The sequence below is a fragment of the Syngnathus floridae genome, chromosome 2 (genome assembly GCF_059516105.1).
Source record: "Syngnathus floridae isolate MCC-2025c chromosome 2, RoL_Sflo_1.0, whole genome shotgun sequence".
NCBI classification, from domain to species: domain Eukaryota; kingdom Metazoa; phylum Chordata; class Actinopteri; order Syngnathiformes; family Syngnathidae; genus Syngnathus; species Syngnathus floridae.
This window is the reverse complement of record NC_142414.1, coordinates 1,514,808-1,541,821: the sequence shown is the minus strand read 5'-3', so window position 1 is coordinate 1,541,821 and position 27,014 is coordinate 1,514,808. Positions and strand designations below refer to the sequence as shown.

General features: G+C 44.7%; 2 protein-coding genes and 1 pseudogene across 6 annotated transcripts in view; 1 reads left to right on the top strand and 2 right to left on the bottom strand.

Annotated features, from left to right (window-relative positions):
* The window catches only part of itpr3 (inositol 1,4,5-trisphosphate receptor, type 3), a 469,401-nt gene that overhangs the window by 398,468 nt on the left and 43,919 nt on the right, over positions 1-27,014 (bottom strand). For all 5 annotated transcript variants that reach the window (XM_088368417.1, XM_088368419.1, XM_088368416.1 and 2 more), the window contains exon 4: positions 901-987. In XM_088368417.1, coding sequence (XP_088224543.1) covers positions 901-987 — 87 coding nt within the window. The remainder of the gene's footprint in view (positions 1-900; positions 988-27,014) is intronic.
* LOC148401255 (L-threonine 3-dehydrogenase, mitochondrial pseudogene) lies at positions 3,077-3,798 on the bottom strand (annotated as a pseudogene).
* LOC148401254 (uncharacterized) lies at positions 4,286-7,620 on the top strand. The gene is made up of 2 exons (XM_088368434.1): positions 4,286-4,311; positions 4,457-7,620. The coding sequence occupies exon 2, from the start codon at positions 4,621-4,623 to the stop codon at positions 6,577-6,579; it is 1,959 nt and encodes a 652-aa protein (XP_088224560.1). The 5' UTR covers positions 4,286-4,311; positions 4,457-4,620; the 3' UTR covers positions 6,580-7,620.

The following is a 27,014-nucleotide window of genomic DNA, read 5'->3' as shown; positions in this document are numbered from 1 at the left end:
CCGGTCCATCTAGGCGTAATCGGAGACAATGACACCCGAAGTCATTAAGGTTTGTCTTTTAATGCAGGATGCTTGGTCTCCATGAGCCAAAGCAGTTTTGAAGGCTTCATTGCCTCGTTCGCTAGCCTGTCGCCACATATTATGCAGAGTGGGCTAAGCGCGTCAGAGTCACCTGTGGCGATAAATCCATATTTTAAGTAGGACTCCAGAAATGTTCTTTTAAATGCAGCTTTCCTTTTCTTAGAAGTCGTAGCCTCTTCTTCTTTCGGCTCCTTGGACTTTTTTCCCATTCCGAAGAAGCTTTCCAAACATCTGTGTTTCTTGCTCATTTTTGCTTGCTTCGCGGGTTCGAATGAGGTGACATGTCACGTGACCGAGACGACCGTCTTGACCTGAATTAATTGATTGTCGATAAATTTTTATATTTTTTCTGTGCGGCTTGGCGGACCGATACCAAGTGACCCACGGATCGGTACCGGTCCACGGCCCAGGGGTTGGGGACCACTGTTCTACGTCGCTAACGACAACACAGTTATCAACACAGGCCCAGAGCGGCCTCATGTGATTTAGTGTGAGGATAAAATGTGAAAGTATGTAATAATGTGTTATTTTCTGTAATCGCACCAGATTATAAATTGCACACACTGTCCTGAAAATACGATACTCCCCCCCCCCCACACACACACAAACAGACACATGAATCTTTTGACAAATCATCCCACTGAGCAAACACCACACCCAGTGTGTACACGTGGGTGCATTGAAACAAAGTCAATATTAAAAGAAGCATATGTGTTCGTACATAACTACATGACTACACATGACAAGGAAGGGGTTAGTCTGTGCAAAAAGTTTGTTACCCAACACAAGACAGTTTTATGAAAGTTGCGTAAAAAGTACCTGTATGACGGTTCCATATTTCACCACGTCTCCATGAATCTTTTTGTTTTCCGTTTCGTTCTGCTTCTGCTCCAAGTTTGATGCATGCTACACCACACATAAACACACATATGTCAATGTGTGACACATTCACCCATTTAATCACAGTTATTTTACTGGATTTTGACTGATTTTGCAAGGCCTACAGAATAGTGTTATAAATAGCTATCTAAACATAGGAAGAGAGAAATATTAGAAGATTCTCTTCTTTCAGCAGAAAAAAGTTAGTTTCTATGTTTTTCTGTTCTTTAGCAATTAGCATTACAAAATAGTTTGATCAAAATTAAAATTTCTGAGTAGAAAATCCACGAAAAATTATTTTTTTAGTAAAATAATGCATTTAATGTATAATTTCAATTTTGAGACACCCCAAACTAATAACTAATACTTTCCTTCAACAAAACTAAATAAACACTACAAAAAGGACATTTGACAGCAGAATATTACCTGAAAATAAACTATCAAACTGAACTACAATAACCCCTCGTTTATCGCGGATAATTGGTTCCAAAACCACCCCGCAATAAGTGAATAAGTGAAATCCGCAAAGTAGGGTCACCCTCTCATCTGTAAATTTTTGTGTTGTCAAGTGACATGGGAATACAGATTGTTAGAGATTTGCTCACTCCAACTTATTTTTGCAAGAACCACACGGGAGACAAGTAAGTCCTTTTTGACACCTGCAGGTGGAGAGTTCACTCACTCCAGAATGAAGTCTGAACCCTCGTTCCTGCGAGGGGATATTTATTAAGAGAAACAGAGTGGTGGTTGAGAGTGGGGGTCAGAGTAGACAAATGGTCGAAGCCCCTGGCTGATCAAAGCATAGCAGGGGGTCCTTCACGATGTTGTGTGAACAAAACACTTTGGTTGCTTCCTCTGCAGCTAGTCAATCAGTTCAAAAGATCTTAGCACTTTGTTCTACTACTTTTGTTAAGACAGGACAAGCGAGTTTAATTATTACAGGTTACATTCCAACATAATCATAGGATCAAACTAACCTGAAAACCCTAACACAGATGGTGCATAATTGAATATTGGATTTGGCCAGGTCAAATTTGTAAGCCTAAAACAGGTGGTAATTCCAAAATTTCACAAGGAGATAGTGCTAAAGCTTGACATAGGGGTAACCTGATGGGACACTAATGAATCCAAAAAATTAAATTGGTAGCAATCAGAAGGACGTGACATGTTTCGAATAACACATAGTAACACGCAACTTTGGATGAATTTATTTCATTTTGCTTTGCCACAACATGCTTTGAAACTTCTTGAGTATTTTAATCTGCTCACTAGGAGAACCCATTATCATGTAGGGTGATGATAATGTGACATAATAACCACAGTAGAATTAAGATACAATTTATTTCATTTTACTTTGCCATATTATGCTTTGAAATTGGTTGAGTATTTTAATCTGTTAGAACCCATTATTATGGCTTATTAATTAATTAGGTCGTCCTCAGACGAGCTTCCATAGTTGAAGCTATACATTGCTATTAATGACTGTGGGGTGCAGCTCCTCACAGCATCCCCAATCCAACCCTTAAATGCTGAGTGTCAAACAGGGAGGCATCGGGCTCCATTTTATAGTCTTTTGGTATGACTCGGCCGGGTATCGAACCCACGACCTCCCAGTCTCAGGGCGGACGCTCATACCACAATGCCACTCACTGAGCTGGTTATTAAGATTAATTGTTAAGTTGATTATTTTGAAAACATGTGCAATGTTTAATCAATACCTACCATTTATTCAGCACTAATGTTACACACACATATGAATAAATTGACAAGTTTAGAGAGGAGAGAGGGGCGTAATGTTATTTGATCGAGCATAGGCCTGAGAGAGGGCCTATTGCTTGAACAAACGTCACACTGACCTAAGTTGGAGTTAATTTGCCGGATGGCCCATGCCATAACAAGCATTGGAATTCGGAAACAGGATAATAATAATAATAATACATTTTATTTATAAGGCGCCTTTCAAGGTCGCCGTACAGACATAAAATAGCATAAAAATTGACCGGAGAGCAGTGGCAGCAAGTTGCACCAGCGTTCACTCACATTTGGTAGACACAATTACAACATATTATCAAGATAAAAAACCAAAACAAAAAAAAACGTGACCTACTTATACACTATGTACAAAAAAGCTGCGTTATCTTAGCTCAGGCACCGTGCGGCTAGTTGGCGTGGGCCATGCACGTGTCGCCGCTGAGGAAGTTGAGCCTGGTCTGTACCAGCTCAGGCAGGTCGTAGTCATCCTTCCAGGCCCAGTGGAGTCGTCAAAGTCCATCGGCCAGGAGTCGGCGATGGTCTGCCGGACCTGATGTACGAGACCTCCAGCTCGGGCACGTACTTGCGCAGCTCCCGCCCCAGCGCTTCAGGCGAGAAGCTCATGGCATTGATGTTGTACGTGCGCATGCTGAGCGTGTCGGCCGGCGCCTCCAGCACCTCCAGGGTGGTGCACAAGCAGTTGTCGATGTACATCATGGGAAGCCGCGTGTCGGGCCGCAGGAAGCACTCAAACTTGCCCGTCATTAGCCAGGCTAGCCGGGTTGCATTGGCAAGGGCTCCTAGCAGGCAGCCAGCTGGTAGTAGAGGGGTTGTTGCTATTGCTTCCGCCCATGTGGCCTGTGTCTGATTGAACAAACCATGAAGCATCCCCGAGAAGATGCTGATCCTGCCGGAAGAGGGGCCACGCTCATTTCATTTTGATTTACAATATTTCCCTGTTTTAATCCTTTTCAATGTAATTGTATTTTATAATCTTTCAGCTCAGTGGCCTAGTGTCCGCCCTGAGACTGGAAGGTTGTGGGTTCAAACCTCGACCCGGTCATACCAAAGACTATAAAAATGGGACCCAATGCCTCTCTGCTTGGCACTCAGCATTAAGGGTTGGAATTGGGGGGTTATATCACCAAATGATTCCCGAGCGCGGCACCGCTGCTGCTCACTGCTCCCCTCTCCCCCAGGGAATGGATCAAAATCATATGGGGGTGGTTAAATGCAGAGGACAAATTTCACCACAACCAGATGTGTGTGTGACGATCATTGGGACTTTAACTTCGACTAAAGATTATTTAAACGCATTGTTCCTTCGGATTCAAATGCTATTGTTAATCATTTAATTTTGATTAAAGATTATTTAGACGCGTTGGGCCTTAGAAACAAACTGCAACTATTTAATTTCAATTCACAATACAGTAATCCCTTGTTTATCGTGGATAATTGGTTCCAAATACCACCCGCGATAAGTGAAATCCGCTAAGTACGGTCAACCTCTCATCTGTACATTTTTGTTATCTGTACATTTTTTGTGTCAATAAATGTATATGATCTGATCATCTGATGGCGCCGCGGATGGCTGCCACGGTGAGTCGCTCTCTGTTTCTTTGTCTTATTTTGTGTGTTTTCTGCGTCTTCTGCTGCCCATCCCGGATCACTTTTACTAGAGAAGCACTGTTAAACATCGGTCAGTCTTCTTCTGGTATTTTCTCTCCTGTTTTCTCTGATTCAGACTGTTTGTCGGAGATTTTAGCCGGAGCGGCGGTGCTATACAAGCTAGCGCGACGGCGGCGACGCGGAAAACGAGCCGGAGCCCTCGTAAAGCTGAGGCAGAGAGGGTTCCGTTCTGCCCTACCGTCAATTCATCTGGCGAATGTCCGCTCCCTGGCGAACAAGATGGACGAACTGCTGCTCCTCACTTCAAGGAACACGGACTTCAGCAGATCCGCCGCGCTGTGTTTTGTTGAAACGTGGCTTAGCGAACGAACCCCCCACCACGCCATGGAGTTAGCTGGGTTTCGGCTAACGCGTGCAGATCGCAGCGCGGAGCTCTCCGGAAAATCAAAGGGAGGTGATCTCTGTTTCTACATTAATGAACGTTGGTGTACCGATGTCATGGTGTTGAAAGAGTTTTGCAGCCCTCTCCTAGAAACACTTTTCATAAACTGCCGGCCGTTCTATTCACCACGGGAGTTCTCCTCGATCGTCATGGCTGCTGTTTACATCCCACCACACGCACGTGCGAGTGAAGCCACGCAGATGCTGGCTGACCAGGTGACAGACATGGAGAAACTTCTACCAAATTCACTAATCATTGTTCTGGGTGATCTTAACAGGGCGAACCTCGCACACGAACTCCCCAAATACAGACAGCACATAACGTGTCCCACCAGAGGGGCACAGACACTGGACCACTGCTACACCGTAATTAAGGATGCATACCACTCTGTGGCTCGTGCAGCTTTAGGACTCTCGGACCACTGTCTAGTTCATCTGATCCCTGCCTACAGACAGAAACTAAAAACTTCTAAGCCTGTGGTAAGGACTGTCAGGAAGTGGACAGTGGAGTCAAGGCAGAACCTCCAAGCCTGCTTTGACTGCACCGATTGGAGAGTTTTCGAAGCTGCAGATTCAGACTTGCATGAACTCACTGACACTGTCACATCATACATCAGTTTTTGTGAGGATCTGTGTGTGCAGACTAAGACCTTCTGCACGTACAACAACGACAAACCTTGGTTTACACCGAACCTTAGGAGGCTGCGCAAAGTCAAGGAGGAGGCCTACAGGAGCGGCGACCGGGACCTGTTCAAGCAGACCAGAAACACACTGAACCGAGAGGTCAGGAAAGCCAGGAGGTGTTACGGGGAGAGCCTGGAGAGACACCTCTCTGCCAATCCTGATCCCTCAACAGTGTGGAAAGGCCTGCAGAGCATCACGGGCTTCAAGAAACGAACCCCCCGTCCTGTGGAGAGCCCAAGGCTCGCTAACCAGCTAAACAGGTTCTACTGCAGGTTTGATCGGTCCTCCCACACAACGGGACTTCCTGCAGCACAATCCACATACTCACCTCCCCCCACAACTGCTCTGTCCACACCTCCATCACCGTGGTCACCGACTCTCTCTCTTGCAGAGGCTGCGCCCGCACTCCAGATTCGCGAGGAGGAAGTGCGCCAGATGTTCCGAAGACAAAAGATCAGGAAGGCACCGGGCCCAGACGGCGTGTCACCTTCCTGCTTGAAAGTTTGCGCTGAGCAGCTGGCGCCCACCTTTGCACGGATCTTCAATCGTTCCCTGGAGCTGTGTGAGGTGCCCGCGTGCTTCAAGAGCTCCACCATCGTTCCAGTGGCCAAGAAGCCCGCCATCACAGGTCTGAATGACTATAGACCTGTTGCACTGACATCTGTGGTCATGAAATCTTTCGAGAGGTTAGTGCTGAACCACCTGAAGGATGTCACGGGCCCCCTGCTGGACCCCCTCCAGTTTGCCTACCGGGCAAACAGGTCGGTGGATGATGCGGTCAACATGGGTCTGCACTACATCCTGCAACACCTGGACACCCCAGGAAAGTACGCCAGGATCCTGTTTGTGGACTTCAGCTCGGCGTTCAACACCATCGCTCCTGACATCCTCCAACAGAAGCTCATCCAGCTCGCGGTGCCTGCCTCCACCTGTCAGTGGATCACCAGCTTCCTGACCAACAGGAGACAGCGTGTGAGGCTGGGGAGCATCACATCTGACACTCTGACTACCAACACTGGAGCCCCTCAGGGGTGCGTCCTCTCCCCACTGCTCTTCTCCCTCTACACCAACGATTTCTCCGCAAGTGACTCTTCTGTGAAGCTCCTGAAGTAGGCAGACGACACCACTCTCATCGGACTGATCCAGAACGGTGATGAGACTGCATACAGACAGGAGGTGGAGCGGCTGGTCCACTGGTGCAGCCAAAACCACCTGGACCTGAACCCGCTCAAGACCGTGGAGATGACAGTGGACTTCAGGCGAGGCCCTTCACCACTTTCACCCCTCACTATCCGCAGTAATACTATTCTCTCATCAGACACCTTCAAGTTCCTGGGAACCACAATCTCTCGGGACCTGAAATGGACCGGCCACATAGACTCTGTCCGGAAGAAGGCCCAGCAGAGGCTGTACTTCCTGAGACAGCTCAAGAAGTTCAACCTGCCGCGGGAGCTGCTGAAGACCTTCTACACTGCCATCATCCAGTCTGTCCTCTGCACCTCCATCACTGTCTGGTTTGGATCGGCCTCCAAACAAGACAAGCACAGACTGCAACGGACAATAAGGACTGCAGAAAAGATAATTGGAATCAACCTCCCATCTATTCAAGACTTGTACCTGACCAGGACCAGGAAACGTGCAAGTAACATCTCAACAGACCCTTCGCACCCAGGTTGCAGCCTGTTTGAACTACTCCCCTCCGGACGCCGTTATAGAGCTCTGTACACTAAAACCAGCAGACACAGAGACAGCTTCTTCCCCCAGGCTGTCGCTCTGATGAACTCACACCACTCTGAGAGTCTCAGAGTCATTACTGTGCAATAACATCCTGCTTTCCACACCTTTTCTGTTTACACTGTTTGTACTATGTGTCCTCTCTGCATCCATTGCAGCCTGGTCATCCTAGAAGAGGGACCCTCCCATCTGTGGACTTTTCTCAAGGTTTCTCATTTCCCATAGCTGGAGTTTTGAGTTTTCCCTTGCCCTCTTGGGAGTTTAAGATCTGGGGATGTTTGAGAATATCTTTCGTTCTTCACATGTGCTGAGTGTTGTTGTTAGTCACCTAAATGTTGAACAGAGGCTGTGATTTACCGAAGTCAAATTCCTTGTTTGGCACGCTCAAACATGGCGAATAAAAAACTCTTGAATCTTGAATCTTGAAAACATTTAAGTGCATATTTTATTATTAGAACATTAAATAATTGTTTCAAACATGTAAATGCATTAATAGTATAAATAACATACAGAAGATTTTGTATAAACATTGAAAATATAAATATTATACGTGAGTGCGTGTAACATGTTAACAAGAAGTGCTGGGCAGGCTAACGAGTTAGCGGAAAGATGCTAATTCGCGATCGTGCTAACACGTGAAAACGGACCTCTAAAGGAAATTAAACGAACATGTGATCGTTCATTTCTCTCGTTAGGAGACCCACTTACATCGTCAGTGGCCTATAAAAATGGGACCCATTGCCTCCCTGCTTGGCACTCAGCATTAAGAGTTGGAATTGGGGGGTTAGATCACCAAATGATTCCCGAGCGCGGCACCGCTGCTGCCCACTGCTCCCCTCGGGGATGGGTTAAATGCAGAGGACAAATGTCGCCACACCCAGATGTGTGTGTGGCAATCACTGGGTCTTTACCTTTACCTTTACCTTTACCAATGACTCCTGTACCACTGTAAATGACATACCTATGTACACGAACGTAAAACAGGAAGTGGTATCGCCTGAAAACGGCCTTCAAAATAAATCACCGTACCTCAAATCAAAGCACGGCTGAATAACATAAATAACACGGAGAATTCTTAACACATACTGTTAATATGTTTTTAGAACAATTTTTATTATTAAAAATTGTTATAACAAGGTACAAGTGTACATACTGTAAACATGTTTTTAGAACTCTTATTATTATAACAATGTTTCTATAACAAGGTACAACACTGTAAATATGTTTCTAGAACTCTAATTATTATTAAAAAAAATTATAAAAAGGTACAAGTGTACGCACTGCAATTGTCCGGGCACTCCTTGCCTTCTGCTGGAGCACGTTTTGTGCAACAATTCCTCAATTTAGAAGTTTTATATTGGCTTTTAAATTTTATTTTAATTTGGATAAAAAAAATCTCCAATGTAGTGAAACCGCGATAAACCAACCACAATGTACCAAGGGATTGTGACGTCATGATGGCGCTGCGGATGGCTGCCACGGTGAGTCGCTCTCTGGTACTTTGTCTTATTTTGTGTGTTTTCTGTGTCCTCTGCTGTCCATCCCGGATCACTTTTACCAGAGAAGCACTGTTAAACATCGGACAGTCTTCTCCTGGTATTTTCTTTCCTGTTCTCTTTGATCCAAACTGTTTGACGGAGATTTTAGCCGGAGCGGCGGTGCAAGCTAGCACGTCAAAGGCGACGTGGCAAACGCACCGGAGCCCTCACAAAGCTGAGGCAGAGAGGGTTCCGTTCTGCCCTACCATCAATTCATCCGGCGAATGTCCACTCCCTGGCGAACAAGCTGGACGAACTGCTGCTACTCACTTCAAGGAACACGGACTTCAACAGATCCGCCTCGCTATACTTTGTTGAAACATGGCTTGACGGATGCACCCCACACCACGCCGTGGAGCTAGCTGGGTTTCGGCTAATGCGTGCAGACCGCAGCGTGGAGCTCACCGGAAAATCAAAGGGAGGTGGTCTCTGCTTCTGTATTAATGAACATTGGTGTACTGATGTCACGGTGTTGAAAGAGTCTTGCAGCCCTCTCCTAGAAACACTTTTCATAAACTGCCGGCCATTCTATTCACCATGGGACTTCTCCTTGATTTTCATGGCAGCTGTTTACATTCCACCACACACACGAGCGAGTGAAGCCACGCAGATGCTGGCTGACCAGGTGACAGACATGGAGAAACTTCTACCAAATTCACTAATCATTGTTCTGGGTGATTTTAAAAGGGTGAACCTCGCACACGAACTCCCCAAATACAGACAGCACGTAACGTGTCCCACCAGAGGGGCACAGACATTGGACCACTGCTACACCGTAATAAAGGATGCATACCACTCTTTGGCTCGTGCAGCTTTAGGACTCTCGGACCACTGTCTAGTTCATCTGATCCCGGCCTACAGGCAGAAATTAAAAACTTCTAAGCCTGTGGTGAGGACTGTGAGGAAGTGGACAGTGGAGTCAAGGCAGGACCTCCAAGCCTGCTTTGACTGCACCGATTGGGCAATTTTTGAAGCTGCAACTTCAGACCTGCATGAACTCACTGACACTGTAACATCATACATCAGTTTTTGTGAGGATCTGTGTGTGCAGACTAAGACCTTCTGCACGTACAACAACAACAAACCTTGTTTTACACCAAACCTCAGGAGGCTGCGCAAAGTCAAGGAGGAGGCCTACAGGAGTGGCGACCGGGACCTGTTCAAGCAGACCAGAAACACACTGAACCGAGAAGTCAGGAAAGCCAAGAGGTGTTACGGGGAGAGCCTGGAGAGACACCTTTCTGCCAATCCTGATCCCTCAACAGTGTAGAAAGGTCTGCAGAGCATCACGGGCTTCAAGAAACGAATCCCCTGTCCTGTGCAGATCCCAAGGCTTGCAAACCAGCTAAACAGGTTCTACTGCTGGTTTGATCGGTCTTCCCACACAACAGGACCTCCTGCAGCACAATCAACATACTCACTTCCCCCCACAACCGCTCTGTCCACACCTCCATCACCGTGGTCACCGACTCTCTCTCTTGCAGAGGCTGCTCCCGCACTCCAGATCCGCGAGGAGGAAGTGCGGCAGATGTTCCGGAGACAAAAGATCAGGAAGGCACCGGGCCCAGACGGCGTGTCACCTTCCTGCTTGAGCGTCTGTGCTGAACAGCTGGCACCCACCTTTGCACGGATCTTCAACCATTCCCTGGAGCTGTGTGAGGTCCCCTCGTGCTTCAAAAGCTTGACCATCGTACCGGTAAACAAGAAGCCCGCCATCACAGGTTTGAATGACACCTGTCGCCCTTACATCTGTGGTCATGAAATACTTCGAGAGCTTAGTGTTGAACCACCTGAAGGATGTCACGGGCCCCCTGCTTGACCCCCTCTAGTTTGCCTACCGGGCAAACAGGTCGGTGGACGATGCGGTCAACATGGGACTGCACTACATCTCGCATCACTTGGACACCCCAGGAATGTACACCAGGATCTTGTTTGTGGACTTCAGCTCGGCGTTCAACACCATTGCTCCTGACATCCTCCAACAGAAGCTCATCCAGCTCGCGGTGCCTGCCACCATCTGTCAGTGGTTCACCATCTTCTTGACCAACAGGAGACAGCGTGTGAGGCTGGGGACCATAACATCTGACACCCGGACCACCAATACTGGCGCCTCTCAGGGGTGCATCGTCTCCCCACTGCTCTTCTCTCTCTACACTAACGATTTCTCCTCAGGTGACTCTTCTGTGAAGCTCCTGAAGTATGCAGACGACACCACTCTCATCGGACTGATCCGGGACGATGACGAGACTACGTACAGACAGGAGGTGGAGCGGCTGGTCCACTGGTGCAGCCAAAACCACCTGGAGCTGAACCCGCTCAAGACCGTGGCGATGACAGTGGGCTTCAGGCGAGACCCTTCACCACTTTCACCCCTCACTATCCGCTGTAATACTCTCTCCACAGACACCTTCAAGTTCCTGGGAACCACAATCTCTCGGGACCTGAAATGGACCAGCCACATAGGCTCTGTCCAGAAGAAGGCCTAGCAGAGGCTGTACTTCCTGAGACAGCTCAGGAAGTTCAACCTGCCACAGGAGCTGCTGAAGACCTTCTACACTGCCATCATCCAGTCTATCCTCTGCACCGCCATCACTGTCTGGTTTGGATCGGCCATCAAACAAGACAAGCACAGACTGCAACGGACAATCAGGACTGCGGAAAAGATAATCGGGACCAACCTCTCATCTACCCAAGACCTGTACCTGTCCAGGACCAGGAAACGTGCAAGTAACATCTCTACAGACCCTTCTCACCCAGGTTGCAGTCTGTTTGAACTACTCCCCTCCAGACGGCATTATAGAGCTCTGTACGCCAAAACCAGCAGACACAGAGACAGCTTCTTTCCCCAGGCTGTCGCTCTGATGAACTCACACCACTCTTAGAGTCTCAGAGTCATTGGTGTGCAATAACATCCTGCCCTCCACACTCAGTGGCCTAGTAGTAGAGTGTCCGCCCTGAGACTGGAAGGTTGTGAGTTCAAACCCCGGCCGGGTCATACCAAAGACTATAAAAATGGGACCCATTGCCTCCCTGCTTGGCACTCAGCATTGAGGGTTGTAATTGGGGGGTTAGATCACCAAATGATTCCCGAGCGCGGCACCGCTGCTGCTCACTGCTCCCCTCTCCCCCAGGGGATGGATCAAAATCACATGGGGATGGGTTAAATGCAGAGGACAAATTTCACCACACCCAGATGTGTGTGTGACGATGATCATTGGGGGGACTTTTTTTGAATTGTCTACATTATTTATATGATGTGTCCTCTCTGCATCCATTGCAGCCTGGTCATCCTGGAAGAGGGATCCTCCCATCTGTGGTCTCTTCTCAAGGTTTCCCCTAGTTGGAATTTTGAGTTTTTCCTTGCCCTCCTGGGAGTTTAAGATCAGGGGATGTTTGAGAATATTTGTCATTTTTCACACATCCTGAGTGTTAGTCACCCAAATGTTGATCAGAGGCTGTGATGTACCAAAGTCAAATTCCTTGTTTGGCACGCTCAAACAAGGCGAATAAAACTTCTTGAATCTTGAATACGTATTTCCCCGTTTTAATCCTTTATAATCTAAATTCTATTTTATATTCCTTTAATTTTGATTAAAGATTGTTTAGACGCGTTGGGCCTTAGGAATCAAATGCTACTATTTAATCATTTAATTCCGATTTATATTATTTCACTGTTTTCACTGTTCCTATAGGAATTCCTATTTTATAATGAAATTGTTTTAGGTGTTTGAAGCTCTAAATCTCTTGTTTCTCTTTCATAGTCATACTTTGAAACCATTCATTTCTTTTCTTTTTTTTAAGTGAAGACAGCTTCTATCCTTAACATTGGGAGTTGTCAGATCTGGTTCGAAATAGGTATCGAGCTCAGCTATGCGCAGGTGTGCACTAGTGTAAATTAACGTATCTCCTCAGTCTTAAGAAATACAGCTTAATATATCTGAGATTTAAGAAAAGCCCCAAATCAATGGAAAATAGCCACCAGGAGAAGGGGCACGGTCATTCTGACGCCAATTCTCAACAGATTACTCAACCCGCGCGTCTCTTGACTTTAGAGGGATTGGCGTCCTGAAAAGATATTGAAGCGAATCCTTCAGAATTGATTTCTTAGAGGCGGTTAGCACTCGGACGAATATTTACCGAATTCCGGCTGATTTAACTCTCATCTTCTTATAAGAGCTGCATTATAGCAGCGGGGACAAAGGAGAGTTTGAACCCTTTAAACGGAAAGCCGGTCGCTTACGTTTGATAACTGCAGGATTTGACAATGTGTCAATAAATGTATATGAAACTACACTGCTCAAAAAAATTCAAGGAACAGTTTTTTATCAGGGTATGGCATGAATTCAATTAGACTTTTCTGATAAGGTTTTGGTCAGGTACGTGGCAGAGGGGGTTGTTAATCAGTTTCAGCTGCATTGGTGTTGATGGAATTAACAACAGGTGCACGAGAGGGGCAATAACGAGATGGTCTCCAAAACAGGACTGGTTTTGCAGGTGGAGGCCATTTCAAGTTACTCCTCTTGATCTTTTTTAACAGTTTTTCCACAAATGTTGGCTTTAGCTAAAGTCATTATCACGACTGGGAGCACGAGGCGATTTCTTAACCCTCCTGAAGTTGCACAGATTGTCCAACTCCTCCAGGATGTCACATCCATGCGTGCTCTTGCAAGTAAATTTGATGTGTTTACCAGGACAATCTCCAGAGCATGGAGGAGATTCCAGCAGACAGGCAGTTACTCTAAGAGAGCTGGACAGGGCCGTAGACGGTCCTCATTCCATCAGCAGGACCGATATCTGCTGCTTTGTGCAAGGAGGAACAGGTTGAGCACTGCCCGAGCCCTACAGAAGGACCTCCAGCGGGCTACTGATGTGAATGTCTCAGCCCAAACAGTCAGAAACAAACTTCATGAGGGTGGCCTCAGGGCACGTCCTTTGGGGTGTGCCCTGTGCTCATTGTTCAGCACAGTGGAGCTCGATTGGCATTTGCCATAGAACACCAGAATTGGCAAGTCTGTCACTGGCGCCCTGTGCTTTTCACAGATGAGAGCAGGTTTACCCTGAGCACGTGAAAGGATCTGGAGAAGCAAAGGAGAGCGCTATGCTGCCTGCAACATCATTCAGCATGACCGGTTTGGTGGTGGGTCAGTGATGGTCTGGGGAGGCATTTCCATGGAGGGACGAACAGACCTCTACAGGCTAGAGGACGGCAGTCTGACTGCCATTAGGTATTGGGATGAAATCCTTGCACCCATGGTCAGACCCTACGCTGTTGCAGTAGGTCCTGGGTTCCTCCTGATCCACGACAATGCCCGGCCTCATGTGGCAAGAGTATACAGACAGTATCTGGAGGATGACGAAATTGACACAATTGAATGCCCCTCACGATCACCTGATCTAAACCCGATAGAACACCTCTAGGACATAATGTTTCGGTCCATCAGATGCCGCCATGTTGCTCCTCAGACTTTACAGGAGCTCACTGACGCACTTAGATAGATCTAGGAGGACATCTCACAAGCCACCATTCGTCGTCTCATTAGGAGCATCCCGCGACGTTGTCAAGCATGCATACAAGCTCAGGGATAGCACAAGATATTGAAGAGAATTTTGAGTTGCAGAAATTAAATTTAGGCAAAATTGACGAGCCTGCCATATCATTTTTCACTTAGATTTTTGGGGTGTCTATATACTGAGCACTCTGTAGGCTGAAAACTTTTATTTCCATCAAAAGATGTGGCATCCTTTTGTTCCTGGAACATTAAACTGTCCATATCAGTATAGATATCCAACATCTTTTTTTTCACCATTGAAATCTGATGTGTTTTCAAAGTGTTCCTTTAATTTTTTTGAGCAGTGCATTTAGTGCATATTATTAGAACATTAAACAATAGTTTCAAACATGTAAATAAAACATTAATAGTATAAATAACATACAGAAAATATTGTATAAATATTGAAAATATAAATATACGTGCGCGTTTGCGCACGCGCGCGTGTGTGTGTGCGCGTGTGTGTAACATATGCAGATGTGACGTTCTGTTGTTAACCTTGGTTAAACAGGGCAGTGATCACAAGTTACCATATACATTACATTTTGTAGATGTATATGTAGATGTAGCTAAAGTATACATACTGTAAATATGATTTTAGGAGTCTATTATTCTAACAACTTTTTATAAACAAGGTACAATACTGTAAATATATTTTCAGAAGTCTTTTATTATAACAACTTCTTTTATAACAAAGTACAACACTGCAAATAGGTTTTTAGAATTTTTAATATGTACTTTTTTTTGACTGGAAACAATCCGCGATGCAGTGAAGCCGTGATAAACGAACCGCGAAATAGCGAGGGATCACTGTACATACATAAGTGAGTGACGGTACTTTGTGTGTGTGTGTGTGTGTGTGTGTGTGTGTGTGTGTGTGTGTGTGTGTGTGTGTGTGTTTCCCCTCATATATCATAAAAATTTTGAGCCAGATGGAGAAGCGGCGGTGGTGGCGTACACATTAGGGGCTCACTCGGGGGTACCAGATTCTTTCATCACCATCTAATCGTGGATAACTATTGAATCAAGTTACATCCCCATGATTAAACTGATTCAGTAATTGACTCAACTTGTATGAAGTGATCACTTCACAGTTGGTAACTGCCACTAAGGGAAGAATTCCACTTCAACGTCTTGCTCTTGGCCCTTTTTTATGGCTGCTATCCATTAACGTTGGTTCTTGTTTTAGTTGTCTGTATAGTTGTTGGATAAATTGTATATATATGTTATCATGCGTTCCCTAATGAGTATTTATTAATAAAATTATTGCACAGAATGCTTGCTGTTTCACCTTGCAGACGTCCACCAGTCCACAACAAGTCATACGATGCTGTCTGGAGCTTCCTGACCTTCTACATCTCTGGGAATCCAAGAAAACTGTTGATCGCTCAAACTATTTTGTTGATGTCTGTGACTTCTTATTTCACATAGCATTTTGTCTTTGCACTCTTTTCTCATGGTGTCTTGTCTGCAACTTCTTTTTTCGCATAGAATCTTGTATCTTCTCTCATGAGACAAAGCCCGCGCTTTCCCCCACCCCAGGGGCTAGTCTCACATTGTGGGTAGGGCATTTCCTAAATAAAAAGAGTGGGGGGTGTAACAGACCGTTAGTGTATTTGGATTGCTGTAAGTCTGGATGCACTCCTCGCGAGAAAAGACTCAATATTCTGCCTCACTGGTTTTGTCTGCTGAACCTTTTGCTGATCTTGAACCTGACAATAGTGCTCGTCACTTCTTTTGTCCCGTTTGTTGCCGATTTGTTTTGTTTTCAGTAACAAGTTTTTTATTCTGCCAAAGCCGCTTTGTTTACATTTGGCGAAGTGCATCGTGGGATGCATAACATCAAGGTACAGAGCTCTATACTGTTGGACATCCAATGAAACATGATCTTGGCAAATGTGAGCCTTCTGCTATCACACGAGCCTGGTCATCATTGAGAAGCTGTGTCAGACTCTACGACACACTATGACGTAAAAAACGGACAGTACTTAAAATTTAGGGTAGGCGGGGGCTATGCTTTAAAAAAGTGATCCCCAACCCCTGGGCCGTGGATCGGTACAGGTCCGTGGATCATTTGGTACCAGGCCGCACAAGAAAAAATAAATAATTTGTATTATTTCTGTAATATTTATGTATCTTAGTCTGAATGGTCTTTTATTTTGAAAAATTAACCGGATTATCTCCTACACCTCGATGATTTGAAAATAACATAACATTCCTCGTGATGATGTTGGTGCGATGTTATGAGTACGCTGAGAGTACAGTTGCATAGGAGTACACAGTAGATTCACATTTATTATTATATTATACCATTGTTTTTATGCCAGTCGTACCATTTTATTTTGTTGTATTTATGAACCACACCTTAAAGGCCAGTACGTGAAAAGCATTAATCTGGTCCTTGGTGCTAAAACGGTTGAGGACCGCTACTTTAAAAGACCTAAACCGCATACACATCAAAGAAGACTTCAATTTCCAGATGATTGTTCGACCTCTTCCTTCGACTAACGTCCGTGCAGTTAGTAGTGAAATAAATAAAATCATCAAAATTTAAAATCAGCCCCAAAGGCTCATGTATTAACTTAATTTCCAAAGGCAAATATGAAGGACATTTTTGCTAAAAGTTGTAAACATAAAACGCAGTTTCAGTTGTAGCTTTTCCAAAAGCATTTTTGGTTTTATTTCATTAATGAAAGTGTTTTTTTTTTTCATGTTTAGTTTCAGTTATTTTGGTAGTTTCCATTGATTAAAATAACTGATGAGCGCACACAGGCACTGGAAGCATGCCAGAGTGCTGCCATAGGGCAGCTGTGGCTACTCGCGTAGTTAACCGCCAGCAGAGTGTGAATGCGTGAATAAATGACATGTATAATAATAATAATATCCATTGTGAGCGTTTCGAATGTCCAGTTAACCAGAAAAGCTCCATATCAGTCTGATGCATTGTCATAATTGTTATTATTGGGATTCCCTTGGAATAGCTGGACCAAGTGGCTGGAGAAAGAAAGTCTGGTAAAATTGTTGCCCCTTGATCTGACCCCGGATCAAAGGAAGGAAGGAAGGAAGGAAGGAAGGAAGGAAGGAAGGAAGGAAGGAAGGAAGGAAGGAAGGACAGATTTAAATCACATTATTTTCATCGTGAGGAGTGGAGAATGGAAAGATTATTCAAGGGTTCCATGAATTTCCACTGTACACTGGCCATGTGAGATGTGTGTCACAGGAGTTTGAGGGTATGTGATATTCTTTTACAGTTGTGTGAAGCAGCGATTTTTGGTAACCTTAAATGGGGAAAAAAGTCTTCAGAGGAAGGACCCATCTAAAACACAGAAAGCTACAGTCATTAGGGGCCTGTCTCTCCGCTGAAGTCGGATGCTAACGATGATAACATGGTCAGATGGAAATCATAACTGGGGTGTAGTCAATATTAACAGAGTCTGTCAAGACTGAAGTGTGGTTCCTTGCTCTACAATATCAGACACCATACACGTCACACCTCATTCTTACTGTTTCTTCAGATTTGATTGAAGCGTTGGTATTCCAAATGATCTGAAATCACCGTTGTGGGACACTGAAATTGCCAAATGTAATACGCACTGACTGACTTTTTTTTTTTTTTTAAACCTGCATGAGATGCCCCGTTCTGTAATGATCGGACAGTACAGCCAAATGCAGAGTGACCAGACTTTATTGTGAATGGGGAAGGAAACGATGGAGGGCTGAAGCAGTGGACAAACGAGGCTGTACTCATCGGGCGTGGGTGGCCGGATGGCGAGCCAAGGGAAGGAGCCCTCGACTGAGCTTCTCGTAAGCGTGGACGGCTTCTGAATTGGACGACTGCTGCTGCAAAAGTAGGACAGGACTGACAGATCAAGACACGAATCACAGGGAAACGGGGAGTCAAGCTTTCTAGGACCGATGCTTACAAGGACATGACGAGACAAGCTGACAACGGGCGTTGCGCTGGCCGCGCTAATATAGCGCTCCTGATGAGCCAGTGCCAGGTGACAGTGGTTACGGTGATTGGAGGGCATGGCCAAGCGGCCGGTGGCGCCTACTCACGCTCCCCCCCCACAAGGGACGGCCCCCGACGTCCCCAGGTTGCACCAACCCCCCACCCCTCCCCAACCCAGCGGAACAGGCGGCCGGGAGGGATCAATACTCTGTCGATGCGTCCAACTCCTCGGCGGATGACGCAGCGACAGGTGCGGGAGACGAAGACGTCGAGCCCGAGGAATGGTGCTGCACGGGACCCTCCCTCTCGGCCGAGGACCGGGCTGGTCCTTATGCCGGCGGTGAAACTCTGTGATGAGTGAAGGGTCGAGGATCCAGCGGCTCAGCACCCAGGAGCGCTGCGCGTCGTCGCAACCCTCCCAGTCCACGAGATACCGGAACCCACGGCCGCGTCGTCGCAACCAGAGCAAGGAACGGACGGTGTAGACCGGTTCTCCCTCGACGAGCCTGGGTGGCGGCGCGGCAGACCAGGGGGACTCTCAAAGACGGGCTTCACACGAGGGACGTGGAACGTGGGATGGACTCTCATGGAACCAGGGAGGCGCAGGCGGACGTGCTGATCACCTTGCGTATTGGGACCAACGAAGCGGGGAGCCAGCTTGCGGGATCCTGAGCATAATGATAAGTCCCGCATCGAGAGCCACACTCGCTGTCCTACGCTGTACACTGGAGCCGGCATGCGGTGCGTTTTTCGCCTGGCAAGTGTTGCCTGCAACTGAATGGATGACAAAGACCCAGGCAGGCTCTTGCCCAGGCCCGGTGACAGCGGCAAACACAGCCCAGGGCGGACGGGCACGCAGCACCACGCTCCTGGTGGGCGAACAGGGGCGGTTGATATCCAAACACGCAGTAGAAGGGCGAAAGTCCCGCGGCCGAACTGGGAAGGGCATTATGAGCACATTCCACCCAGGGAAGTTGTTTGGCCCACCCGCGCTGATCCCCAGCGGCCATGCATCGGAGGGACTTACCCAGCTCCTGGTTCAGGCGTTCCGCTTGCCCGTTGGATTGCAGGTGAAACCCCGCGGAGAGGCTGGCTGTGGCGCCGAGGAGACGACAGAATTCCGCCCAGAAGGCAGAGGCAAATTGTGGGCCTCGGTGCGACACGATGTCCTGTGGGAGACCGTGGTGACGAAAAATCTACCGCAGCATAATGGACGCCATTTTCTTCGCTGACGGGGGCTTAGGCAGGGGAATAAAATGGCTATTTTGCTATGGCATCTTGCTAAAGCGGTCCACAACCGTAAGAACCGCCGTGTTCCCCTCCGAGGGCGGAAGACCCATGACAAAGTCAATCGACAAGTGGGACCGGGGATGCCGAGGAACGGGCAAAGGTTGGAGTAACCCGGCCGGAGGACAATGAGATGCCTTGCAGCGGTTACAGATGGGGCAGGCCCAAACATTATCGCGGATGTCCTCTCTCCAGCTCGACCTCAAATTGTCTCTTGGGCTCAGGCACTCGTAAAACGCCTCTTCAGCTCAACGAATGCATGCTCCGCTGGTTCTGTCCATTTGTACGGAGAGGCGGGGCTGGTGAGAGCAGTGAGAGGGGCAACCACTGTGCTATATCCACGAATGAAGCGACGATTCCTTCAGGAGCACTTGAATCTTGATTGAGCCTTTGTTGACCTTTTATTGAGCTCACATAGAGTTGCTATTGGACTTTTATTTGATAATATTATTATATTGACTTATTTTACTCTTATTTTGAAGTACTATAGACTTTTATTTTGAAGTGCATTAGAGCTAAGATGGCCGCCGGTCACCTTTAACCTTACGAGTAACACCTGTAGAATATGGGCAGTAGAATTGTTTGAAGGAGGCGATCGCTGATGGTATAGGGCAGGGTTCGGCACCCCAAAATGTTCGAAGAGCCATATTGGCCCAAAAAAAACAAAAAACATACCTGTCTGGAGCCGCAAAAATCTAAAAGCCTTTTATAATGCAACATAGACTGTCAATACATAAGATGTATGTCTACTATTAAAATAATTTAAAGAAAAATAGTGGTATCAATTTGATCATTTCTTCTTGCGGCCCATTAGAGTTCACGTACCTGCATAGCAGAGCTGTCTGTTCGATATTGGTCACGTCACACGACTCATCCATCACAGGCCATTGAGAAAGCTGGAGCTGAATTGATGTCCTTGATTTGCTGATCGGTAATATTGTTTGTGCGGAGAGGCATGTGTTTAATTTTCTGAATGATCTTGGTTTCGTTTTTGAAGTTCGAAAATAGGCACTCTGATATTTTAATGAATTAATCCTTCATGAACTCGCCATCGGTGAATGGTTTTTCCGTGCTTTATTATCTACCGAGCTGCAACAAAACGTGCATTGGTAGTAGAGTTTGGAGATGCAATCCACTTCTTGAAACTGTTTTTTTGGTCCTCGAATTTCTCCACCAGCACTGCAATTGCACCTTTCCTTTCAGTTGCAACTGAATATTTAGCATGCTTTAGCTGAAAATGTCGCTCCAAATTCCTCTTTTTGTTATTTGACAATTTCTCATTGATAATCAAGCATGCAGGCAATGCTTCAGCATTGGCAATGAAAGCAAAAAGTTCAAAATTATATTCTTTCTTAAAGCCTCTGTTCTCATCAGTAATCTTTCTCTTTTTGCCTTTTGAATCCATGGCCCATCACTCACACAGAACTCACCTGTGCTGTGTCGCAGGCTATGATGCAATTTTGCTATTTGGCGTCATTCTTAAATTCGGTATTTTTAATATATTTACAACTACATACATTTTTAAAGCATAACAATTCTTGTGTCATGATAACCATCTAAAAAACATATTTAAAACAACAACAACAAAAAACGTATTTTTCCATTTTCACGCATTTTTGCAAAAACTCCAGGGAGCCGCTAAAGTTAAAGTCCCAATGATTGTCACACACACAACTGGGTGCGGTGAAATTTGTCTCTGCATTTAACCCATCCCCGAAGGGAGCAGTGGGCAGCAGCGGTGCCGCGCCCGGGAATCATTTGGTGATCTAACCCCCCAATTCCAACCCTTAATGCTGAGTGCCAAGCAGGGAGGCAATGGGTCCCATTTTAATAGTCTTTGGTATGACCCGGCCGGGGTTTGAACCCACAACCTTCCAGTTTCAGGGCGGACACTCTACTACTAGGGGCGTGCTAAAGAGCCGCATTGGCTCTGGAGCCGCGGGTTGCCGACCCCTGGTATAGGGGCACACTCGCCTGTCTTGTGTGCCGGCACGGTGAGGTTGATTCCCGCATTGACTGTGTGTGTATGTGTGTGTGTGTGTGTGTGTGTGTGTGTGTGTGTGTTTGTGTGTGTGTGTGTGTGCATGCGTGCGTGCGTGCGTGCGTGCATGCGGGTGTGTGTATAACATATGTAGATGTGACGTTCTATTGATAACCTTGGTTAAACAGGGACCTCTAGTGGTCACAAGTTACCAGAGCAGCGCTATGCACATTTTGTAGCTGTATATGTAGATGTAGCTAAAGTATTCATACTGTAAATATGATTTTAGGACCCTTATTTTTATAACAACTTTTATAACAAAGTACAATATTGTAAATATGTTTTCAGAAGTCTTTTTTATAACAAATTATTTTATAACACTGCAAGTACAACACTGCAAATATGTTTTTAGAACTCTTATTATAACAACTTTTTTGTTTTTGGCTGGAGAAAATCCACAATGCAGTGAAGCCGCGATAAATGAACCACAAAGTAGCGAGGGATCACTGTACACCAATAGGTGGGACTTTCTCTCTACAGCTGTACTCCAAAGAGTAGCCAGATATCTTGAAGTGAGTTTTGAATTAATTTTAGATGGATCTATTGTTGTCTCTTCTTTGTAAGTTATTTGCCACTTCTGGAGTTGTTGTTGTTGAAGCACAATGCACAGCAAATAAGTAAAATACAAGGTGGAACACGAACCTGAATTATTTAAAAAAATAAATAAATAAATACATTTAATTTGTTCCGGGACCTACAGATGTTGAAATAGTCGTATGTTTGATCAAATGTTCCCATATGAATACATTGCAATTCGTACAATTTGTTCCACAGCCAAAAAAACGATAGCTCCTTAATAAATACTGCAAATAATTACAAATAGCCATAAAACAAATGCATTATATCAGCGATGTAAAAAGAAATAAATGACAACGAAATAATCAATAAAAAAAGATAGCTTAGACACACATTGATACATACGTTCCGTAACTTACAGTATGTGAACTTCAAATTAAGTTAGCTTATTTTTTTTTGATGTATTTGTGATTGTTATGTTTTTTTATCCAACTTACATAACGTTAACATAAAACTAACTTAGCCTATTTATTTTTTATGTATACCATAATTTCCGGACTATAAGCCGCGACTTTTTTCCAAAATTTTGAACCCTACGGCTTATAGTCAGGTGCGGCTTATAATTAAAAAAAAATCGTGATTTTTGTGATGACTTAATCACTTTTATACACTCGTAAAAAGGCTGTGGACCACTGTTGAGCGGTATCTTGAAGAAAAAAACAACAACAAAAATACTATTTTGAAACACTACTATGACTGCTGCTTATTCTGGCTGTGTTGCTTGTGACTATTATGAGCTTTAATAGGAATGCACGCTAGGTGACCTGCGTCAAAGGGCTCTAAACCACGGGTGTCAAACTATTTTTCTTTCGCGGGCCGCATTGTAGTCATAGCTTCTTTCGGAGGGCCATTATGAGTGTCAACCCAAATAAATGTATGAGCACCTCATATTATATACTGTAAAAGCTACAAAACAAACTGACAAATAACTCGTTTTCAGATCAGACGAGTAAAAACTGGTCAAATATTTCTAAAAAAAGATATTATTAAAAGTGAAGACAATTTGCAATTCTAGTAATGACACGAATTTGATGCACAATTTGTCTTCGCGGGCCACGTAGAATGATGTGGCGGGCCGTATCCGGCCTTGAGTTTGACATCTGTGCTCTAAACCCTTTCTCTTAGTCTGCCATGTGACTCAGAGATTACACAAAGCAGTGGCGCTGTTTTGACCATCTGCATTGTATTAAAACCCAATCAATCAGCATTTAAATTCAATTCTTCTGACATTTTGCTCACCAAAAACAAGTTGTAATGAATGTGAACTTTTAATGCATTTTATTCAGAAGGTTACTTTGAACCCTAAGACTTAAATGGCAGCGCGGTGTATTTATGGATTTTTACGGCCTCCAGGGGGCGCTCTAGCAGGAAGCAAGAGCCAGACAGACGAAGAAGAGATAATGCGCCGAAGAAGACGTGCTAGTTTGTGTTTTGAACATTTCGCGTATCACGCAGAACGCGATCAAGACGGACGTTACTGAAAGGAAGCTTTTATACACAAACCGTCATTATGGGGGACAAAAGAAATGCATATGATGCCGCTTTTAAGCTAAAGGCAGTCGATGTTGATGACATTGTGTTGCGGCACCCTTTTCTTTATTTCGTGGTCCCGTCTACTCTGGAGCTATACGTGTCGCTCGCTAGTTTAATGTAATTTAGCGCTTCCTGCATGATTAAGATTAGCATGAACAGACCCTCATCACACTCGAAGAAATGCATAAAAGCGACGACGAAAGAGAGACTGAGAAAGTGTGAGGCGAAGGATATCTAACGCTATTCCAATCGGACACTGAGGAAGACTTCGATGGTTTCAGTGCACAGGAGGAAGATGAAGACGATGAAGCTCTTTATTTTAATTCTACTAGTATGTTTTTTTAATCAGCCCTGTTAGTGCTGTGCTACCGTGTTGCTGTTGTGTTACCGCCGCGTCTCAGTGACTTTTACCGGTATGTTTTATTTAATCAAACCCTATTAGTGCTTTGTTACTTCCGTGTTGCTGTGGTATTACTGCCGCATCACAGGCAGTGTTTGGAAGAAATGTTAAGGTATGTTATTAAAACTTTAAAAAAGCTTTCTGTGTCCAGTCTTTCTTTGTTAATAACTCGCGTGCACACTTCCGTGTTGCTGCGGTACTACTGCTGCGTCACAGGCAATGTTTAGAAAGACATGTTAAAGTATGTTATTCAAACTTTAAAAACTCGTGTGCACGTGCGGCTTATAGTCCGGTGCGGTTTATGTAAGAAAAAACCTAAAATATCCCCGAATTTTAGCTGGTGCGGCTTATAGTACGGAAATTACGGTATATTTTTCGCGTTTTCGTTTTAACTTTCATTTTCACTCTCTTCACTTCAACTCAATTCAGGCTGTCTTTTCTTTGCTTCACTTTCTTCCTCACCATTACGAGACCGCATTGCATATTTTTTAAAGAATTTCTCTAAAGATGTTTGCTTATAATGGTTCTTCAGAATGTTTCTAAAATGAGTCAAGTAAATATCACTGAATTGTGAAGCCGTACGGAAAACTAGAAGTTTTTGGGGGTGATGCTTAATGAAGTCAACCACTTGTTGATGATAGCCTAAGACCCGCTTGATCACAGAACGAACTTATGACATACTCTGCCTGCTCGATGTCCTCTGTCTCAATCATCTGTGCGTGGAGCTCAGCATTTTGCATCGCCTTAGATGGCTTGACCGCTTTGAGGGCTTCAAAATTGTTGACATGTTCCGGCCATATTGTTTCACAAGATCATTTACACGCGCTTTGCGCTCATGTTTTCTTATAATTTATTGTTTTAATTGTAAGGGAATCATCACCTTCTTCGTTTTTTCACCACTACTACCATTTGTGTTAGCCTTCTTGAGACCCATGATGATATGATAATGTGACACAAACCCCCGACGTGCTGCCATCTAGTGTGCTAACCATGAGGTCTGTTGGGAATTACTTCGGATGTTGAGTCAAATATGTGATCAAATTTCACACCATATTTTAAAAAAATTGTACTCTGAATGTTGAACCAATGTAATGCATGGTTAAAAACAATGATTTATTGTAATACCGTATTGAACTAATATGTTTATATTATTATAATAAATTAAATTATATATATATTATATACAATATAATACACAATATAATTGTGGAATGGTCTAGAAAATTACCGTAATTTCCGGACTATAAACCGTACCGGACTATAAGCCCCACCAGCTAAAATTCAGGGATATTTTAGTTTTTTTCTCACATAAGCCGCACCGGACTATAAGCCGCACATGCACATGAGTTTTTTACAAAGAAAAACAGTACACAGAAAGCCGTAGAAATCCATAAATACGCCGCGCCGCCATTTAAGCCTTAGGGTTAGGGTTAGTTTAACCCTTCTGAATAAAATGCATTAAAAGTTCACATTCATTACAACTTGTTTTTGGTGAGCAAAATGTCAGAAGAATTGAATTTAAATGCTGATTGATTGGGTTTTAATACAATGCAGATGGTCCAAACAGCGCCACTGCTTTGTGTAATCTCTGAGTCACATGGCAGAGTAAGAGAAAGGTTTTAGAGCCCTTTGACGCAGGTCACCTAGCGTGCATTCCTACTAAAGCTCATAATAGTCACAAGCAACACAGCCAGAATAAGCAGCAGCCATAGTAGTGTTTCAAAATAGTATTTTTGTTGTTTTTTTCTTCAAGATACCGCACAACAGTGGTCCACAGCCTTTTTACGAGTGTATAAAAGTGATCAAGTCATCACAAAAATCCCGAAAAAAAATCTTATATAAGCCGCACCTGACTATTAGCCGCAGGGCTCAAAATTTTGGAAAAAAGTCGCGGCTTATAGTCCGGAAATTACAGTAGCATAAAAATAGTGCAAACATAAAACTTCAAAAAAGTGTATAAAAACTGGTTTCTTAACATGTATGAGAAAAAAGACAAATAGCCAAACTGACTACACACGGGCAAAAAGGAAACAGAAAAATAAGTGTGAAACTCTGTCTACTGCAGCCTAGTATGAAGTGTTTGGAATGAAAATAAGCACCTCCAAATCTCTCTCTCTCTCTCTCTCTCTCTCTCTCTCTCTCTTTCTCTCTCTCTCTCTCTCTCTCTCTCTCTCTCTCATCGCCCTACAGACATCAAACTGTATAACTCAGTGGTTCTTAACCTTTTTGGAAGTACCGAACCCCATCAGTTTCATATGCGCATTTACCGAACCCCTCTTTGGTTGGGCGTACTGACATACCAGCAAATCAGTGTGACTTCTGCTGTTGCCTTTGCAAGACCAGTTCAGATATACGTTATCGCGAATTTACACGAAATTCAGGTGTGTTCGGCCATCCGCAGGGGGGGAATAGCATACCAGCTCTGCCAAACCCCTGAACCCGACTCACCAAACCCCTAGGGTTCGATCGAACCCAGGTTAAGAACCACTGGTATAACTCCTCACTTGAGGGAACGAGGCAATAGGACAGGGGAATGCCCTTCAACGCTTATTCATTACTTGACTATTTATTTATTAATCAACAATTTATTCATACTCAATGCTCTATTGATTTATTGCTCAACTCTTTGTTTATTACTCATGCGCATTATTCTCTTTTGCTCCGTTTTTCTGTTTTCTATTGGAACCAGAATTTTCTGAGAGTAATCCCAAGGTATAAATAAAGTTCTATTATGGTGCCGCAAAGCCTGATGATGCCTCGTCACATTTGTTCTGATTAAAAGCCTGATAAAATAAAAATGCTTCATGCACACACGCCATTCAGAATATTTAGATTGGATCAAGACCAATCCGATCAAAAAAAATGTCCATATGAGCGAGGCGGTTTATGTTGATAGGTAATCCGATCAGCACGTATGAAAACACTTATATTTTTCCTA

Coding starts and splice junctions, on each gene's coding strand:
- LOC148401254 (XM_088368434.1), top strand. CDS start 4,621: ATGGACGAACTGCTGCTCCTCACTTCAAGGAACACGGACTTCAGCAGA.